The following is an 18705-nucleotide window of genomic DNA, read 5'->3' on the forward strand; positions in this document are numbered from 1 at the left end:
TGTTTCATTCAACATTCGCATTTGCAAATCTGACTTGTACACTTAAAAATAACCACCACCTTCTTTCCTATTTAAAATATTTATATGATTAAAAAAAATAGCTAAAAGCTAAAAAAAGTTAGAACAGTACTTAGAACTTAGAAGAACGTTAGGAAAAAAAAAACACAAGTTACTAAAAATTAAGTTACTTTACGACACAGTTTGCTAAAAATAATTTACTTTACCAAACTCCAATCTTCTGACTAGAATTCTTTCAACTGAATGAAGTTGTGAAATACATTCTATGCAAATTCCCATCTTCTGACTATAATTCTTAATGACATATCCGACCTTATTGTAGCCGTTAGTATTCAGACTTCGAATTCATCGCTTTAAATTCCTCAAAATTATAACATCCCAGGTTATATCAGATCACCTAAAAAGAATTACAAATATTGATTTATCTCATCAGATTTTAACTTAATGAATTTTGAATGCCTCACCTTAGTGCTTGTTAAAAATCAATGAATTACCTTCTTTATTCTCTATTTCTTTCATCTCATGAACTTTTTTATTTTGCAATAGGGAATTACAACTTCATTTAGCCGATGGGGTGAAAGGTTTTAAAGAAAAACTTCAAATTGTCCGCTGTGGATTGAATTGAAAATCCCCGTTCAACCCACAAGCATTGAGTACAGGGTTCTTAGTTCTCACGATGGTTGAAAGTCAGCAGCACATACTGGCAATTGTATTTCCTTACTCATGAATCTTGCTTTCATCAACCATTAGAAATAGAACTCCCGTTACAGCTAACAAAAAGCTAAGCCTATCAATTTTTAAGGTCCATAGTTTGTTAAGAAGCTAGTAAAGCTCCATGTACTTTGGGTCTACAGGTATCACAACTTAAGATTAAGATTGTCCTGCGATTCCTTGATCTCCAAGTCTCCAACTGGCTCACCATTCGGTGTCAAACCCCGAATCTTAACATCATAGTAAACTTCTTCGACTTTTCTTAAGTCATACTTCATGCCTGCCAAGCCAATAGTGGAAAGATATCAACCAAACAGAAGGTACGAGTGAATACAAACTCCATGCCAACTGCACAAATACCTTAAGCACACATAGTTTTTTTTTTTTTTTGGGGGGGGGGGAGTAATCCTCAGCTGGTACATATGTTTATTAAATTATTACCTGTTTTCTGTGTAAGTCTGTTATGTTAATGATGTTACTCACTATAGTTAGTAGACCAATCTTGCTTTAGGATGATAAATATTTGTGACAACATTGGGAATGCAACGTCAGTACCATTATCTGATGAAGGTAATGCAGTGACAATAGGAAAAAAAAAAATAATGCACAGACAAGGTACAAGTAATAACATACCATCAAACTTCTTTCGCAAAAAATCATTTCGTAGATTAAGCATGCGGAATGCAGCATGGAGATCTGTTAAGAACTTTAAGACCTTCCTTGGACAATCATAGTCCCCAGCTGTCACTTGATTCACCACATACCTTGGCTGCAAAGTCAAATGAATGGCAAAATAAGGTGTAATTGTCATGATGTATTTTCCTTGAACATACAGAAATTTGATAGTATATGTAGGTGCCAATAAACAAACATTCATCCATCTCTAGTCTATATTCTTCTTGACAATATGGTTAAAAACATGTAGTGAAATATCTCCTCTATTTTATACAAGTTGATATGTAACAATTAAGAGGAAACAAGTTCTTACCAATTCATTAGACATAAAACAGACACCTGCATGGTAAAAATGTATCAACATCAGTTTAAACGGCAAAACTCTGAAATCATAATCAGCTATGTAATGTGATTGATTGATAAAAACTAGACCTATGGCTCAAATCAAAAGATGGAGTTGTGGGTTGGAGGATTTTGGTTGAATTCTTTAATCAGAGTAAAAAACTTAAGAATCATTTGTACTAATGAGCAATGGCTAAATATAACTAACAGTATAACATAACGCATTTGGTTATTGAGCTCCTTTGCCTTGGAAACCCTACTGATTCTAACTGCCACACCCATGTTCTTCAAAATGACAATCATATTTAAATTAGTCAACACTTCCTGAAGGAAGCTAGCCTAAGAAAACATGCAATAGAATCATATTCATCTCCATTAATGATCATTACACATAAACAATTAATGCAAGTACATGTTTAGAAGACTCACCTATTAAGTAATCTTCAACGTCTAGGCCAAATTCTGAACTATTCACTGCAATAGAACAATAAGCATGCAGAACTTAAAAATCTCACTGACTATGTGGGGAAAGTAGTTGACATTATGGCAAAAAAACAGGGAGGGAAAAAAAAAGAATACATTTTGTTTCCACTTATTCCAAGTCACAAAAGACATGAATGGTTATGGTGCATATAGAAGAATAGAAGATAAACAAATAAATTGACATAAATGATCAACTATGAACTATTTGTTCAATAATCTAATTTGATACAAGCTATCAACTATAGAAGTTTATTACGATCACAAGTTCAATCACAATGCCTCTTATAATTTAGAATAGCATTGAAAAAGGTTGGAAAATTTAACTGTCCAAAAGATAAGCTATCCCAATTAGATGTTAAAACTCGTGTTAATGGAAATTTACATGAGGCAAGACTCTTAAATGTAAAACAATGAATTCATAGGTATTTCAGCTTAAATAATCTTTGATTTTGGTACTTCTGGGACCCACCAATTGGACGATCAATGGTTCAGATTTTTATAGCTTACAAGTACCTATAAATAAATTATAAATTATATATGTAAGAACCCAGTCCCTTGATCTTACCATTCTGCACCAATATAAAGTGCACCATTCATTTAGATTTAGAATATCACAATGCCAAATGCAGTAGCAATTGACAAATTCTGCAGGACATTTGTTACACCAAAAATAACAATAAACTCAGCAGGACCTTCTTTACAACAAAAATAACAATGGTTGTTTCTTCTATATAGCAACATGCAGCCATGCATAATTGCATGATATGGTGTTCTTCACAACAACCATGTGAAAGCTGTACAGTTAATGAGGTTCCTTTTATTTTCCCTTCTCCCCGTTAAGAGGTAATGTTTGGATTACAATATGGTACATACCAAGTCCTTCAATACTTTGCCTAGGGACGAAACACTACCAGCATTGCATGCAGAAGCTTATTTTACAAAAGACACCAGTTTGAAACCCACATTCCCCTGCTGCTTAGAAGCTTAGGACATCATAATGTATTCAATTAGTACATTAGAAAATTAGTAAATCGTTAATAATAATGCTTAATAAAATCAATCTATGCATACATGCATACATACCTAAAGAATAAAACATTGATTGACATGCCAATAACTAACACGAGAGTATTAAAACATACACCCAAGTTTTTCCTCAGCCTCTTTGTGCTCGAGAAGGCTTCCTGTTTCAAGCCAGTGCATAAATGTAAGCATTGAAACTACAGACTGTGTCTCACTCTTCCAATCACCATGGTACCTAAATCACACACACACACAAAAAGTTACATACACACACAAAAAAAAAAAGATACACAGTTTCTCTTTAGTGAACTTAATCACCTATAGTATTGCCCAGGGCATCCTCCAACAACTTCAGCAAGTTGCTTATACTGCTTCTTTAACACATTAACATGAGACTTGGCCTTCTCTAAAAGCTCTGTTCAAACCCAAAAAACCAGATACACATGAGATAATGAGAAAACACGTTTCCTTGCCACATTATACACTTCATCCCTCAGCATTCATCGCAGGCATGCAATGGCCAAAAAATTATCTAAACCTAAAAATGTGGAACACAAGTTTGGATTTTGATGCTTTCTATTTAACACTCAAGCCTTGCAAAACAAACCCATTTACACACCACAAGTAACACGACAGAGAAACCCAGAATCGGCCCAAGAGAGCATAAGAAAAGGAAACTAGTGCGGTTAGGGTTAAGTGAAGAAAGAGGAGCATAGTGTGCTGGGTAGTACCGGGAGTGGGACGAGACTGGTGAACGAGAAGAAGTGTGGCATAGATGAGCCTAGTGGAGGACTCAATCTCCGAAACGACGCTTCGAATTCGTTCGCGCAAGGTTCCAGATTCTTCCAGCTGAACCCTAAAGTCATCGAATTGCTTCTCCAGCGAAGACGGAGGCACCGCCATTGAGGAGGAGGATAAGCACGAAACGGGTGAAGCGAGGCGAAACGTTTCGGGTTTCCGAAACGGGGAAACGAGGAGCAGAGGGTTAGGGTTTAAGGTTAAGGAGCGAGAGAAGACGTGGCAGTAGAAAGCCGCGTTTCGAAACGCTGGTTTCGTGTATTGCATGGTTTTGTTTTCTTTTTCCTTTTTTTTTTGGTGCGGGGTAATTTCTATGCTGGACAAGAGGCAAGTGTTACCATCAACGACTACTTACGTTTTTGCCAAACATTTTTTAGGATTTAATATCTTGTTGTCCTTAAATTTTATTTTATTTTCAAATGTTTGTTTTTAGTAACTAATTCTTGTAGCCTTTTTTGTATTTTGATGATCATGTTTTTTAAAATGAAAATTAGAAGAAAATGTTAACATATTTTTATATAATTATTTTTGAATTGAATGATTTGATCAACAATAAGTTAAAAAAATATAATTATTACATTAACACGCGCATGTGAGGAGTGTCTTGAATCTTCAACACTCATTTGCATGTTCAACTCTTATGTGCTAGATTGTTATTAGTTTTCTTGGAAGTATAAGTGGATATACTAATCGGTCTAATTCATTTAAAGTCAAATTCACAAAGTTAACATTTTTATACGGATTGAATAAGTCCAATCTACAAAATAAATGATCTTTAATTTATTCAAGTTTTCATCTGATTTGCAAAGTCTACGGATAAACGTGTTCGTTCACAAACACAAATAGTAATATTAAATAAATAAAAAAATCTATCAAACTATAATATAGTAACATTTATAACTAAAATATATCAAGATTTATTACAACACCACCGAACACTCAAACCTTGTAGACTAAATATCAAGGTTTTATGCAGGTTTCATGGCCTAGACTCAAACTTGCATGTATTTATGCATTTTTTAAAAAAAATAGGTTAGTTATTTATACAGTTTGAGAACTTAATGGATTGGTCCACAGAAGTTAGTCCATATATCTACCCCTACTTCAAAGGATCTTCAATTTTTAACGAGGTTAGTAACATTTTTAATGAGGGATGCCAATTACATTGCTCATGTGACAGCTAACCATGGTGTTAGACAAGATCTTGAATTTGTTGTTTTAGACTCCCCTTCTCCTTCTCTAGCTACCCTTGTGTTATGTTGATGATTTAGAATTTGTTTGATTGAGATGATAAAAATAGAAAAAATGAAAACAAATGAGTGATATCTAGATTAGAGTAATATGTTCTTTCTCTTCTCTATTAAACATAAGTTTAGAGTAATTTCTTGTTTCTTTACTATACACATATATATATTGTTGAGAATGAAATCTGATGATAGAGATCCATGATAGAGATTCAAAACAAAAGTGTTTATATATTATAGATCTAATGTAATGAAATTTTTTATTAGAAATCTATAACAAAAAATTATTATTTATAAAAGACTTAAAGCATATCTAAATTAAAAATTAATTTCTTTTTTAAATTATATATAAAAATAATTTAATAATAATATAGTAAAATAGTTTTACATTTTCAATCAATTACAAATTAAAATAATTATTGTAAAAGTAAAAAAAGTTATATATCATTACTGTTCCTCCAATGCAGTCGGTTCACCAAGACAGCATAACTACAACGCGAAAGAAAGAAACGGGGTGGAAGGTTCAGTAGGATGGAAATCATGAAAATGCATATTTTGTTTATTTAATTTGAAACAGATGGAATGCATTTGTTTAGTTTGTTAGGTTTTCAATTTCGATCATTGGGATTATTTGTTTCACGGAAATGATATTCTATTTTCAGGAATCATGTTTGAGTACATTATGATATTTTTAGACTTATTTTTTAAAATTTAAAATACTTTAAGTAAAAAAATAAAAATAAAAGTTACATATGTATTTAAAAAATAATTTTCGTATTCTCATGAAAATATCAAATTCTTATTCCTCTTTATGAGGATAAAAGTATAAAAAAACTATAATAAAAAATTAGTTACAACATTCCCAAAGATCAACAATATTCATAAATAATTTCTTAAAACTTACAAATAACTTAGCTGACTTTCTAATAAAGCTTGATTTCGCTACGCTCAATAAGAACCCATAATAGCAGAAATTGGTTCATGTTCCGCATCCAGACCCAGTCATCTTTGCTCAAGTGTAAACTACAAATAACTCTCCATTGGCATTTCTTACTTAGAAAGAGGTTCTTTAATCAGAAAGAATTTAGTTCAGATATAAAATGCTTATTCAAAAGTTTTTGCAATTAAATAATGTATGATGGAATCATGGAAATATTAGGTGTTTTGAATGTTTACTTTTTCAAAATGATTTTTATTTTTAAATTTACAAGATTTATAAAACATGTATAAAAAAAAAATATTCTAAGGTGCTATTACATTTTCACATATTCAGAAAACAACTAAAAAAGTTTATTTATTGTTTTCAGTTTTGAATATATTTTTGAAATAGGAAATATTTTTTAAATTTTAAACAAATGTATTTTTATCCTTATTTTTTGTTTTTTTTTTTTACAAAATCCATGAAACAAACACACTATTTAGTCTAGTAAAAACTATATAAAACAAAACATACGAGTGGACAACAAAATAGAATAACTAAGAGTCAACAAAGAAAAAGAAACATGATACAGAGATACAGATGCAGTTGCAGGGAAGCAAAACTGTGTAGTGGGGGGGGAAAAGAAAATTGATAGAAAAAAGCAGCTGTAGAAGAGAGGAAAAAAAAAAAAAGAAGGAACAGATGAAGAAGGAAAATGGGTTCCAACTTGCAGGTGGAAGATAAGGAAAACTAAGTTGGTTGCTAAAACAGAGCATCGTTACATTAATTTTTTACCCCTCTTTAGATTTGTTAGATGTTTGGAGGGAACTTTTAAATAACAAAATGTTGATTGTTCGGTAAAACTTTATTTTCATTAGTTTCACACACAATTTCATCATCAAGCATTCAAAATATACCCACAAATCCTTTAAGAGGAGACTTACTGAATTAAGCCCACAGAGAACATGTTACAATACACAAACTAAGAAGGAACGTCTGCATGTATGATACAAATCCAAAGTACCACTAGCGGCATCATGTTATTAAGCATCACTAGTTGTGCCTTCACTGTAAATAAATTTAAGCCTTGGAATTCAAAACAAGTAACCAAACAAAAGCATCACGGGAATGAACAAGGATGAAGATTTGTTGATTGAATAGGTGCTTGCACTATTCTTCCCCTTATGATCCTTTACGTTATTCCCTCCACCATTTGTCTTTGCTTTCTGTGACACCTTTGTGTGTTGAACAACATGCAATCCTAGATTTGTTCTTCTTTGAGTGTTTGGTTTGCTTGATTCCATGATCACACCGTACATGGCTGCATGCCCCAGAAAAAAAAAAAATTTAACATATTTTTGTCCAATTTGAATTTGATTTTTTTATATAAGAAATTAGACAAAGAAGTAGGACAAGAAAAAATAGCACAGAAAACAAAAATTGTTACTTTTGGTTTCCTTTTGTTGCCTGGAAGTCCCAAGATCTTCAATTTTTGTAGTAAATGTGCTCCCAGTAGTTGAAAACATGAGGATGCTGATCAATAAAAAAATCCATAGAAGTAATGTTTTGGTCATATTTTATTTTGGTGGTAAGTGATGAGCAGGGAGAGTAAAGTTGCTTGTGTAGAGGCATTCGAAAAATTTCATTATTTATAAGGATTTTATTTCTAATGAGTAAAGATGGTTCTAGTAAGTGAATATGTTTGTGCGGTGCACATGCTTGCATTGATTATCTTACTTTGGCAAAAGTATCATCTTCTTTGAGCATAATCCAGCTAGCATGGTTTCCGTTAAAAGGGAATAATAACATGATGATAGAAAGTAAACGAACATAAACATTGTCCACAAAGAAAAGAAAAAAACCATATTCTCGTAACCCAAATACGAAACGAACATTTTCTTCTGTTTTGTTTACCTTTTGAGTCAACCATGGATGCCATGCTTCTTCCCCGTCGCTCCAAAAATACATCTTTTCACGTTTGGGATAAGCATTCAATTTATAAGCGTCACAAAATAAATAAGTTACGTATTTGATTACATCCAACATTTGTGTGTATTTGTTTTTTTTTTAACATCAATTTGTGTATATTTGTGCAGTGCACTTTTCCTTCTATTAACTAAAAAGACTCGAGTGGGTGAGAATATTTATACCACGGCGTGATTAGTTTGTTGAGTAATTTCTGGTCTCAATTTTCTTTTAAGAGCACCGGAGATTAAATAAATTATTTTTAATTTGTGAACATAATAATGATTTTTTATATCATTATGTTGATCTTTTGAATTTTTTTATCTCTATAATATAGGGTACTTCTTTATTATAGCCCAAAAATTTATTTATTTATAATTCTTTAAAGATTTAAAGTTTTTTTCTTATTTTATCTTCTTATAATCTTTGATCAAGTCAAATAGACTGTAATGTTATTATTTCATTATTATTTAATGCTATTAGTAGACAACATATACTATAACAAAAAAAATTCTTCAAAAGACTAAAATAAGTAAAATCAAAACTCTTATTTCATAATCAACAAAAAACGTATTTAAATCTAAATTTTATATCAATTATTTCATTTACTAGTACAATATAAAAATAAAATAAAAACTACATGACTCTATGATATGAATTACATTTGTTTTATAATAAGTGTTATCTTAAATTTTTTTACATAAAACAACAAAAATTTGAGAAATGCTTGATATTATCTCTTAACATTTTTTTAATACTCTTTTCACCATGAAAATTATAAATTTTAATGAATCTCACATATCAAGATAAACAGTCATTAAATAAAAAATATGACCTATCAAAATTGATATTATTTTAATAAATTTTAGTTAATAATAAAAAATGTGTTAAAAAAATGTTATCAGTATTCCTTAAACTAAATAAAGAACACTCTTTATTTAATTTATTCCACTTATAATTTTATAATCCAAAATAAATTTTATTCATTCTATTTTAAAAAATAATGCTTGGAAGAATAAAACTTCTTCTATTTTAAATTTTAAATACATATACAAACTTGGGAGAGGCAATAAGAAATTAAAGTGTGATTTGGATTGTGTCCATTCAGCAGGGACCTTGGCTTTGATAACATTGGCCAATGGCCACTCAACACTAACCTTAACACAATCTGTTTGTTCCGTCTCTTACGGCAGTAGTGCTTATTGTTATCCAAGTCAAATTCTAAACACCCTTTTCACACTTATCTTTCCCTCCTAACGATACACCCTTTTTGATAAATTTATTTTTCTTTTAATAAGAACTTTTTATAATTTTTAAATATATTAATTATTTTTTTATTATATAATTTTATTTAATTATTTTTCTTTAAATATTAAGAAGTAATTAAGTGAATAGAAAATTAAAATAATAATACAAATAATTAACATATTTAATATAATTAATTTTTTAAAAATACGAATTAATTAAAAGAATATTATAATTAAAGATAAAAATAATTTAAATGGATGATTAAGTAGTTATCTATTAGATGAATAAAAATGATTTATTTAATAAAAAGAAAAACTTGTATTCATAATTATCTTGTGTAAAATTTTGTTAGACTAACAACAAACACCACAAAATTAATCTTTAAGTCATTCTAATTCGATTTTTGAGTAGAAAAAAAATAAAAAATGAGAATAGACGAAGGCAACCAAAGTTTGATTATTACTTTGTTATGCTCTTAAACACTGTTTGGTAAAACTAAGGTGACCAAGCCGGAAGCTGCCGTGTGGAAAACTTCTCCTTCCGAGCCTGGACTGGACTCTGTCTTTCTCTTCATTCTCAAAAGGTCTCCACTTTTGGAGGCAAATGGCTTATGTTGTTGTGAGGGGGCTCTTCAGAATCTTGTCCTAAAGGGAACTTCCAACATCGTAATCTTATTAGATCAAAAGTTTTCTTTTGCACCAGAGGTGAGTTTCAATCTCAAAATCTCCTTTTTCTTTTCATTTAGATGAAGGGTGCAACGATCCCATATGATTCTGAACACGTTTCAAACGTTACTGGGCTTCTCCTCTTTTAGATTGCAGTATGGATGGTCAATTTGGATACTCTCTATTCTTAATCTTATTTCCCCAAAAGCAAAACTTTGTTTCTATTAGCATTTTTTTTAAACTTTTTGTAGTTTAAAAAATTTGACTTATCTATTATGGATGGTTTCTATTAGTATGGAGGTTTAGTATTTCCCAAACACAAAACTTAGTTTCTATTGGTATTAATAGGGAAGGCCAATTTGGGCTCTTCCTTGATCAGAATTGGTTGTTGACTTGTTTAGCTTTGGTTGGGGGCAAAATATATAGGAAAAACATTTCATTGATTGAAAACATTTTGTTTGGGTTATCTGAAAATTGGAGATCTTGATGACAGGTAGAATTTGGCTGATAAGGCTGCTTTGGAAGGTTTTTTGATGATATGGTTATTTGATGCTAGTGGGTGCTTTTTTCTTTGAATTCAATTTGAGGACTCTTCATCATGTATGATTTTAGATGCAGTATTGCTTTTTCAATGACTCTCAACGTTCCTTTTCCCTTCTGAAAATGGAAATGCAGTCAAGTCAGAAGGAATGAAGTGTTTTCCATTCTCCTATGGAGAGAAGAAAGATGAACCGAAAGGCTTGCAGTTGCAGTCAACATCGGGTCGATCAGACAATTCCACATGTGTTGAGGCTGAGGTTAGAAGATCTGGTTCTGCATTAAATTCTCAGGATGTTTCAGACAATGGCAGCTCAGAATCTCTCAGGAGGAATGCGATTCCCAGTTTGTCCCAGAGACCCTGCAACCTCAGAGTGTTTACTGTATCTGAACTGAAATCAGCCACAAAGAATTTCAGTCGCTCTGTTATGATCGGAGAGGGTGGGTTTGGGTGTGTCTACCTGGGATTGATAAGAAGTGCGGAGGACCCCTCCAGAAGAACTGAAGTCGCAGTTAAACAACTTAGTAAAAGAGGAATGCAGGTAAGAGTTTGGCTTCTGTTTTTATCTTAGTGAAGGTATTGCCATGCACTAGTGTGTAGTTATTTTGCTCTATGATATACATTTTTATGTGTTGTAATATCATAATTCAATTATAATGTATATATATTATAAAACTTGAATACTTTGAATTGTCACATTAGTTGCCTCATGTAGACATGGTTCGGCGTTTAAATAATATAACTCTGTTCCCATATGTTAAATTTTACTGGGGAGAAAAGCTTTCAAATTGTTACATTTTGATTTTGTTAACCTTACTTGAGGCTAGAAGATTTCTGATGTCAAGTAAGATGCTCTGGTAGCTACACAAGATATGAGTTATGTGTTATTCTTTTCTGTATAATTTTTCCTCCACTTTAAATTTGTTTCTCTACTTTTTGACTTGTAGGGCCATAGGGAATGGGTAACAGAAGTGAATGTTCTGGGCATTGTTGAGCATCCCAATCTTGTGAAACTAGTGGGTTACTGTGCTGATGATGATGAGAGAGGAATCCAGCGGCTTCTGATTTATGAATACATGCCAAACAGAAGTGTGGAACACCATTTATCTCACCGATCAGAGACTCCTCTCCCATGGAGTAGGAGATTAAAAATAGCTCGAGATGCAGCTAGTGGGTTAACATACCTGCACGAGGAAATGGATTTCCAGGTATAGGTTTATAGGAAAAGGGTGAATTACTCTCTCCTCGCCTGAATGATGCTTATGTTATATTTTCCTCTCTAGTCTCTAGTCACCTCTTATTTTAAAACTTACTCTCCTTCCCCTAAGAGATGAAATGTGTTAGTCCAATTTAATGTAAATGATCCTTTTCGCAATGATGAAAAACTGTGAATGGGCCTCCTTGGGACATTTTTTCCTCTGCATACAACTTTTAGTTTAGCTGGGCCTGGGGCAGCTAATTTTAAGCATTCTAAAATTGATTTTACATTGATTTTAGGACTTTAAATGACAAAATGATGTTTAAACATCCCTTTTAATGCCTTTGGAACTTACAATCTTTATTTCATCTTCTAAAATTCCAAAGTCAATAGTGAAGGTTCAAAACTGGCTACATATTAAGCAAAGGATCACGAAGATAGGAAAACTATTCGTAAGGTAAGAGGTTCGTTCACATTAAAATGGACTAAAGCATAACATATATTAATCTTAGGGAAAGGGAGTGCAATTTTGTAAAATAGAGGAGTGGGCAGTGTAATTTAAGCTTTTAAGCATATAATATATTACTAGAGAGAAGAGTAATTTACCCAAAAAAGAAGACTGTGGTATGTGAGGAATTAAATTTGAATACTTTGACCAATGCCATGCTAAATTTATTTACCATTCAAATCTGTGGTGCAGTTGATTAATGCTAACTGTGAGTGCATTGTGTAGATAATTTTCAGAGATTTCAAATCTTCAAATATCCTATTGGATGAACAGTGGAATGCTAAGCTATCAGACTTTGGGTTAGCAAGGTTGGGACCATCAGATGGACTGACTCATGTCTCAACAGCGGTATGTCTAAGTGTATTAATCTACGATTTTGTAAATAGATATTGTTTTGCCTTTAATCTTTTCTAGTGATTATTTACATGAGGAAGTAGAGAAATTCAACATAAGACTAGGGGCCTGAACTTTAATTGTCTGTAAAGCTGCTGCTGATCTAATGGGGCTGTGAATAAAATGATCATGTCAATTATTTGATATAATAGAATGAATTGTGATTCAGTACAGAAAATCGTAAGAAATGCTCTGGGTGTCTTTTGATGGCCATCTATGAAAGCTAAATCTATGTCAAAACTTGGGTTCATTTCTTAACCATTAAACATTTACTCAATCTAAATTCACCTTTCATTTTATCACTGTTATTTCAACATGGGCACACAGATAATAGATGGTTAAGTCACCCTTTTGTTGCTACCTCTTTTATTGTTCAAGCCTGTAGTATACTATCTGAACAGCACTCAACCATAATCCAGTGACTCAATATTACTTGTGTTCATATGGCTGTCTATGTTTGTCAGGTTGTAGGAACAATGGGATATGCAGCTCCTGAATATGTTCAAACTGGACGTCTAACATCAAAGAATGATGTATGGAGCTACGGTGTCTTCCTTTATGAACTCATAACTGGTAGGCGCCCTTTAGATCGAAATCGCCCCAGGGGTGAGCAGAAGCTGTTGGAATGGATAAGGCCATACCTATCAGATGGGAAGAAATTTCAACTAATATTAGATCCAAGACTTGATAAGAAACAAGTCTTCAAGTCAGCCCAGAGACTTGCTACGATAGCTAACCGATGCTTGGTAAAAAATCCAAAGAATCGTCCAAAGATGAGTGAGGTATTGGAAATGGTGAATGGAATGGTAGAATCCATATCCAGTTCTAGTCCACAGTTGCCCCTGAGGAGTGTGGCAACATTGGAAGCTTCCCAGGATACTGAAACAAACAACAAGAAACGAACCATGGATCATAAGCCTGGAGAAAGTAATTGGTTTGTTAGGATGTGGAGACCAAAGCTTGTAAGAACATGTTGACTATTGTAGATTTAAGCCATCAAGCCTGTTACTTGGGAGCAAAGCTTCTTCATGATAAGGGAAGAGCTCCAGCATGTTTCTCAATGCCATGCGGTCACAAACAATGTGCAACTTCTCCATCTCTTCTAAGGATGTGTATAAATCTGCCATTACATGCTACTTACCAACTACTATAGTTTTTTCTTTCTTGTCAAACTACTTGAGGAAATTTTCAGGGATGATTTATGAATTTTTGGAGAGACAATACGTTTCTGAGGATATCTGATGTTTCTGTCTGTTCTGGTTCTCAGAGAAACCATAATGCTGGAAATTAATCACTAAACTGAAATGGTTGTAAAGTAGTTTAGTTATAGTTTTAAATTAATCTTTAACAGCATCTTGTAATTTTACTATTTTTGTTAGAGTTCCACAGAAGTTCTGCAGTGTCTTGAATCAAATGCACAAAATGCATGAATGATTCTTGCATGGTAATTGGTAAATGCAAGTTCAAAACCTAGAAAAGCAGTTCGTACGTTAAATCACATTATCCTCAAGTATCTTTGGTTGAACTGATATAGTTCCATGGGCAGTTTAAAATGAGGTGAACTTTTGGTCTTAATAAATGCGTGAATTATTATGATGCGATTTTAATTTTGATATGTTGATATTTCTCTGTAAATTTTTCATATTGTTATCAAATCATCATGTATTGACACTTGTTCCCAGGCCAGAACACAAGTGTTATTGGAACGCATGGGTATTGTCACGTTATTTTAAAAAATTAAATTAGTTTAATAATAATCATATGAAAAGTTAATTGAATTTAATTATGTGACCATGGCTGATAATATGAGAAATTTAAACCTAGCGTGACTTAAAATTAAAGTCAGTAAGGGTTTTATTGATTCTCTATACATGGGCACATAGATGGTTAAGTGTGTTGCAGCATATTGTCCAAACAGCAACACCCAGTAATTAAGTCATTAGTAAGTCATAACAATTGGCTTAGCTGTAAAATAAGAAAACATTTCAATAAAAAATTATAAGTTTACATTGCTTGATTGAAATGGTTCATCTATATATATATATATAGTAAAGTTACTATAAAAAAATATCTCGATTCTTTAAAAAACAAGTAACAATACGAGACATTAATGAAAAACGTTTTCATGGTTTCTTTATTAGTCACTAATTCTTTAATGTGGGTAACAGATACAAGACAAGCAGTAGTTTTAACATTCACAATACATTGCAAAAGTTTTTGTAAGTTAATTTTAGCTTATAGAAAATTTATTTTATTGTTCCTTTTTCGATCTCTTCTTCTATTAATGATAGAATAAATGATTTGATGCTTTTAATCATAATCTCCAAAGTTTTACTTATGATAAAAAAAAAAGTTCATTTTCAAAAGAAAAAGCACCTTTTTTAACACTTTAATCATCTTACCGATCACACTAGATTTTTTTAGGAAAAAAAGTAAGAGACAACAAAAACTTTGGTCCTTTAGAAACGCTTCCCCCCTCCCAAAATTAATCATATCCAAAGATGCACCCAATACATGTGCTAACCGTTCTGGCTGTTTATAATATACTGTATTCATCAGCTTATGGCCACCCACCCTTTACAAAAAAATAAAATAAAAAATCATCAGCTGGTTGTAAGGACAATGGGACATGCAGCTCCTGAATAATGAATATTGAACTCATTAATTACTAGCATAAACTATCAGACGGGAAGAAAATAAATTTCAAATAATATTGGATCCAGGACTTGATAACAAACATATAATCAAATTAATTAGCAAGAGGCTTGCTATGAATGATTGTTAAGAGCTCATGCATACTTTCAGTGCCATGTTGTCACAAAAAAATGTGCAATCTTTCTATCTCCTCTAGCGCTGTTGATAAATCACCCATATGCTATACTTACCAATTAGCATAGGTGCCTCTTCTGTCTTGTCAAACCATTTGAGGAAATTGTTGTATTGATTTATGAATTTCATGGAATACACTATAGGCATATTGGCTGACCCTAGTGTGCCTTTGTTTCAAAATTTTCCATTTCATATTATTTAAAACATTTAACTGATGATTAAACTTGACTTGACTCAACCCAACTGTGATTTGTTGGATTGGGTCTGATTCATTCGAACAAGTTAACCCAATTCAACTCAATTTTTTATTCACCGCTATTTTTGATCCAACCTCATTGCAGATGTGACTCTGTAAATTCATTGTTAAGGTATCTTACAAGTACTCCTTTGAATTAGATTAAACACCAACTTTGACGGTAAGAATTCAACCATTTCCTCGTCTTTTAATATTTAATATTAACATTTAACAATGCATGCACAAAGTTTTCTCTTTGAATAATATTGTTGAAAAAAGGGCAACAATCGAGAGGGACAGGAGTAGAAATATTTGACCAATTGTGACTGGATAAGAATCATGTATAATCAAATTATACCATAAACTACTGTTGGCATATAAATAAAAATTCCCTCTACTATCAATTTAATAAACAACAAATTAAATCTTGAGAGGTGATGGCATTCCAAATTGGCAAATACTTTGACTCGACTTGGATAAATAGAATCCTCAATATTAATTTAACCTGAGCATGACCAAAAAGCTTAAAAAATTATTTTCTGATTGAAAATCAATTTGATATTTCATAATGCAAGGTGTCTACTGCCCGCCAATACAAAGAATTTGTTTCCCTAGAAAACGAATTTAAATATGTAGAAAATGTGATAGGAAAAAGGAAAAAAAAATGGAATTTTACAATCACACAAGTGCTTGAATTGACATTCAAAAGATAACGAAAAGCATTTAATTTTTACACAAGACATACAGCTTTTTAAGCATTCACTTGCATAAAATCTTGAATATAAGTTAGAAATCATATCCTCTTTAAAGAAAAAAGTTAGAAATCATATATACAATTGAATAACAATTTTTTTTATCCTTCTCATTTTAGTTTGAACCATTACTTTTAAAAGGTTAGGAAACAAGACTCTTTCACTTTCAATCCTTATTTATTTCTTCATTTCATAACATTTGAATCTAAATCTTCATTTAAGCAAATGACCCCTCCTAAAACCCACTGCATGTTCTGCATCATGCGAGCATTGGCTCATCAACTAAAATTTCACAAGTTTCCTCCATATAACAAACGAAGCTAGCACAAGTGCCCACAACAAAATGATAATAATCTATGCTAAATGTCTTAAGCATTCCTCTATATCCAGACCTTCGACAAATGATCTGCTCCAGCTCCATGATCGAAATTTGATAGCTTCCAGCAGCTCTTCCAGATCGCATGAACTGTTTGAAAAAATATCGTTCTTTAGCTTCCAAATAGACCAAATCACAGTAACCCAAGCCACCCACCATGCCATTTGTTTCTTCCTTCCTTTGATCATCCCAAAGTGTTGCCAAAAGTGTGCTATGGTATTTGCCCATAATGTCACCCCACCATTGATAGCACCTTGCTCATACATATAAAAATAACATATTTCATTTAGTTTCTATATGCTCACTATAACTAGTTATTTCGATTTTTTTACTAGTGAGAAAACCTGCAGCCAAAGAATAAATGTTCTGCAGATTCCACACTAGATTTGCATAGAACACATTTTAAATCCGTGCCATTCAGAATGATGTTTCTTTTTTCCAAATTGTCCACTGTTTGAATCCAGTTATGCACCAATCTCTACGCAAAACCTTTGATCTTCGATGGCACCAACAACTTCCACAAGAAATAAAAAATTTCGCTTCTTCCACACTCCCAACCTCACTCAACTCACTGTAGACTTCTCTAACCACATATACTCCTTAGATTTCCACTCCCATCCATCTTGTGTATTATGATTTGGCCGAAATTCCCCTATGGTTTCCCACAATTTGTTGACCAAATGATGCCCTCCTCCATGATAAGTTCCACCTCCAACCCTCCCCACACCAAGTGCCCACCTCCGATATCGTAGCTTGTTTTTGAACCGAGTTTAAGAAAAGGCAATTGAATTTTGCTGATAATTTCTACTCACCAACCCACAAAGCATTCCAAAAGCTCACTTCACTACCCGTCCCCACAACTCTCAACTCTTCGTTTTGAAACCACCCCAACCCATTATCAAAGAATTCACAACACCCCACAAGGTCACATCACCATTGGGACCCCTTTTTCTCAACACATCCCCCCACAAGTCTATCCAAGCACTTAATACCATACTTGCTCACTAAAACATCTCTCCAAAGGCACTCCTTGTCACTCAACAATCTCCAAGCCCATTTTCCCAATAGTGCCATATTAAACCCCTCAAGATTTTTTATACACAAACCCCCCCGACATATGGAGTACACACTAAAACCCACCTAACCCAAGGCACTATATGTTCCTCACCCTTAACATCCCACAAAAAGCTTCTTTGAATCCTATTAAGAACATCAATAACCTTTTTAGCAATTTTAAAAGAAAGAAAGAAAATAGAGAGAAAGAGAAGAAATAACATATTTCACCAAGCAAATCCTCCCCCAAAAGATAAGTGCTTCCTCCTCCAAAAGGTGTCAATTTCTTCCTCATCTTGTTAATCACCTGTTGCCAAGTACTTAATTTCCTAGCACCCACACCCACTGACAACCCCAAATAGACAAAAGGACTTGTCTTAATTGTGCAATTCAAGATCACTGCACTTGTATACCCACAACACTACTATGGTAGAAGTTCACTTTGAGTACGGAAACTAACTCAAACATCTAAGAATTGTCATTATCATAAGTACCTCTTTCAAGTCATCTTTAAGGAAGAGACCTTTCCATTCCGCTTTTCTAATCAATCCACTCAATCCCTCTACTACCACCAAGAATAGGAAAGGTACTAGTAGATCGCCTTGCCAGAGTCCCCTTTTGTGCCACAAACTTCTCCGTCACATTAACAAAGACGAATATGGGATGTGCAAACATGAAAATATAATTGACATTAATTAAAAATAGAAATAAAGCAAATCACTATTTGAAACT

General features: G+C 32.7%; 2 protein-coding genes across 3 annotated transcripts; one reads left to right on the top strand and one right to left on the bottom strand.

Annotated features, from left to right (window-relative positions):
• Nucleotides 1–600: 600 nt before the first annotated feature.
• LOC100811968 (translin) lies at nt 601–4398 on the bottom strand. The gene is made up of 7 exons (XM_003554336.5): nt 3984–4398; nt 3571–3667; nt 3372–3487; nt 2176–2220; nt 1718–1743; nt 1363–1498; nt 601–1009 (listed from the first exon to the last, which is right to left on the bottom strand). The coding sequence occupies exons 1-7, from the start codon at nt 4315–4317 to the stop codon at nt 876–878; spliced, it is 888 nt and encodes a 295-aa protein (XP_003554384.1). The 5' UTR covers nt 4318–4398; the 3' UTR covers nt 601–875.
• A 5488-nt stretch (nt 4399–9886) lies between these two features.
• Nucleotides 9887–14076, top strand: LOC100813060 (serine/threonine-protein kinase PCRK1). Of its 2 annotated transcripts, XM_006604514.4 has the most exons (6): nt 9887–10130; nt 10585–10646; nt 10767–11170; nt 11577–11837; nt 12561–12683; nt 13193–14076. In XM_006604514.4, the coding sequence occupies exons 2-6, from the start codon at nt 10625–10627 to the stop codon at nt 13703–13705; spliced, it is 1323 nt and encodes a 440-aa protein (XP_006604577.1). In that variant the 5' UTR covers nt 9887–10130; nt 10585–10624; the 3' UTR covers nt 13706–14076. The 2 variants fall into 2 exon arrangements, with proteins under 2 accessions (XP_006604577.1, XP_003554386.1); XM_003554338.5 differs by lacking the exon at nt 10585–10646 and having other exon boundaries at nt 10062–10130.
• Nucleotides 14077–18705: the final 4629 nt, after the last annotated feature.

Source organism: Glycine max, chromosome 19 (assembly GCF_000004515.6).
Source record: "Glycine max cultivar Williams 82 chromosome 19, Glycine_max_v4.0, whole genome shotgun sequence".
Classification (NCBI taxonomy): Eukaryota; Viridiplantae; Streptophyta; class Magnoliopsida; order Fabales; family Fabaceae; genus Glycine; species Glycine max.

Excerpts from the sequence above, each read along its gene's own strand:
- LOC100811968 (XM_003554336.5), bottom strand. The coding sequence starts at position 4,317 with ATGCAATACACGAAACCAGCGTTTCGAAACGCGGCTTTCTACTGCCAC. Across the intron at positions 3,668-3,983 it reads CCAGTCTCGTCCCACTCCCG|AGCTTTTAGAGAAGGCCAAG; the intron begins GTACTACCCAGC and ends GGGTTTGAACAG. Across the intron at positions 1,744-2,175 it reads CGTTGAAGATTACTTAATAG|GTGTCTGTTTTATGTCTAAT; the intron begins GTGAGTCTTCTA and ends TTTACCATGCAG.
- LOC100813060 (XM_006604514.4), top strand. The coding sequence starts at position 10,625 with ATGATATGGTTATTTGATGCTA. Across the intron at positions 10,647-10,766 it reads GATATGGTTATTTGATGCTA|TCAAGTCAGAAGGAATGAAG; the intron begins GTGGGTGCTTTT and ends ATGGAAATGCAG. Across the intron at positions 12,684-13,192 it reads TGACTCATGTCTCAACAGCG|GTTGTAGGAACAATGGGATA; the intron begins GTATGTCTAAGT and ends TATGTTTGTCAG.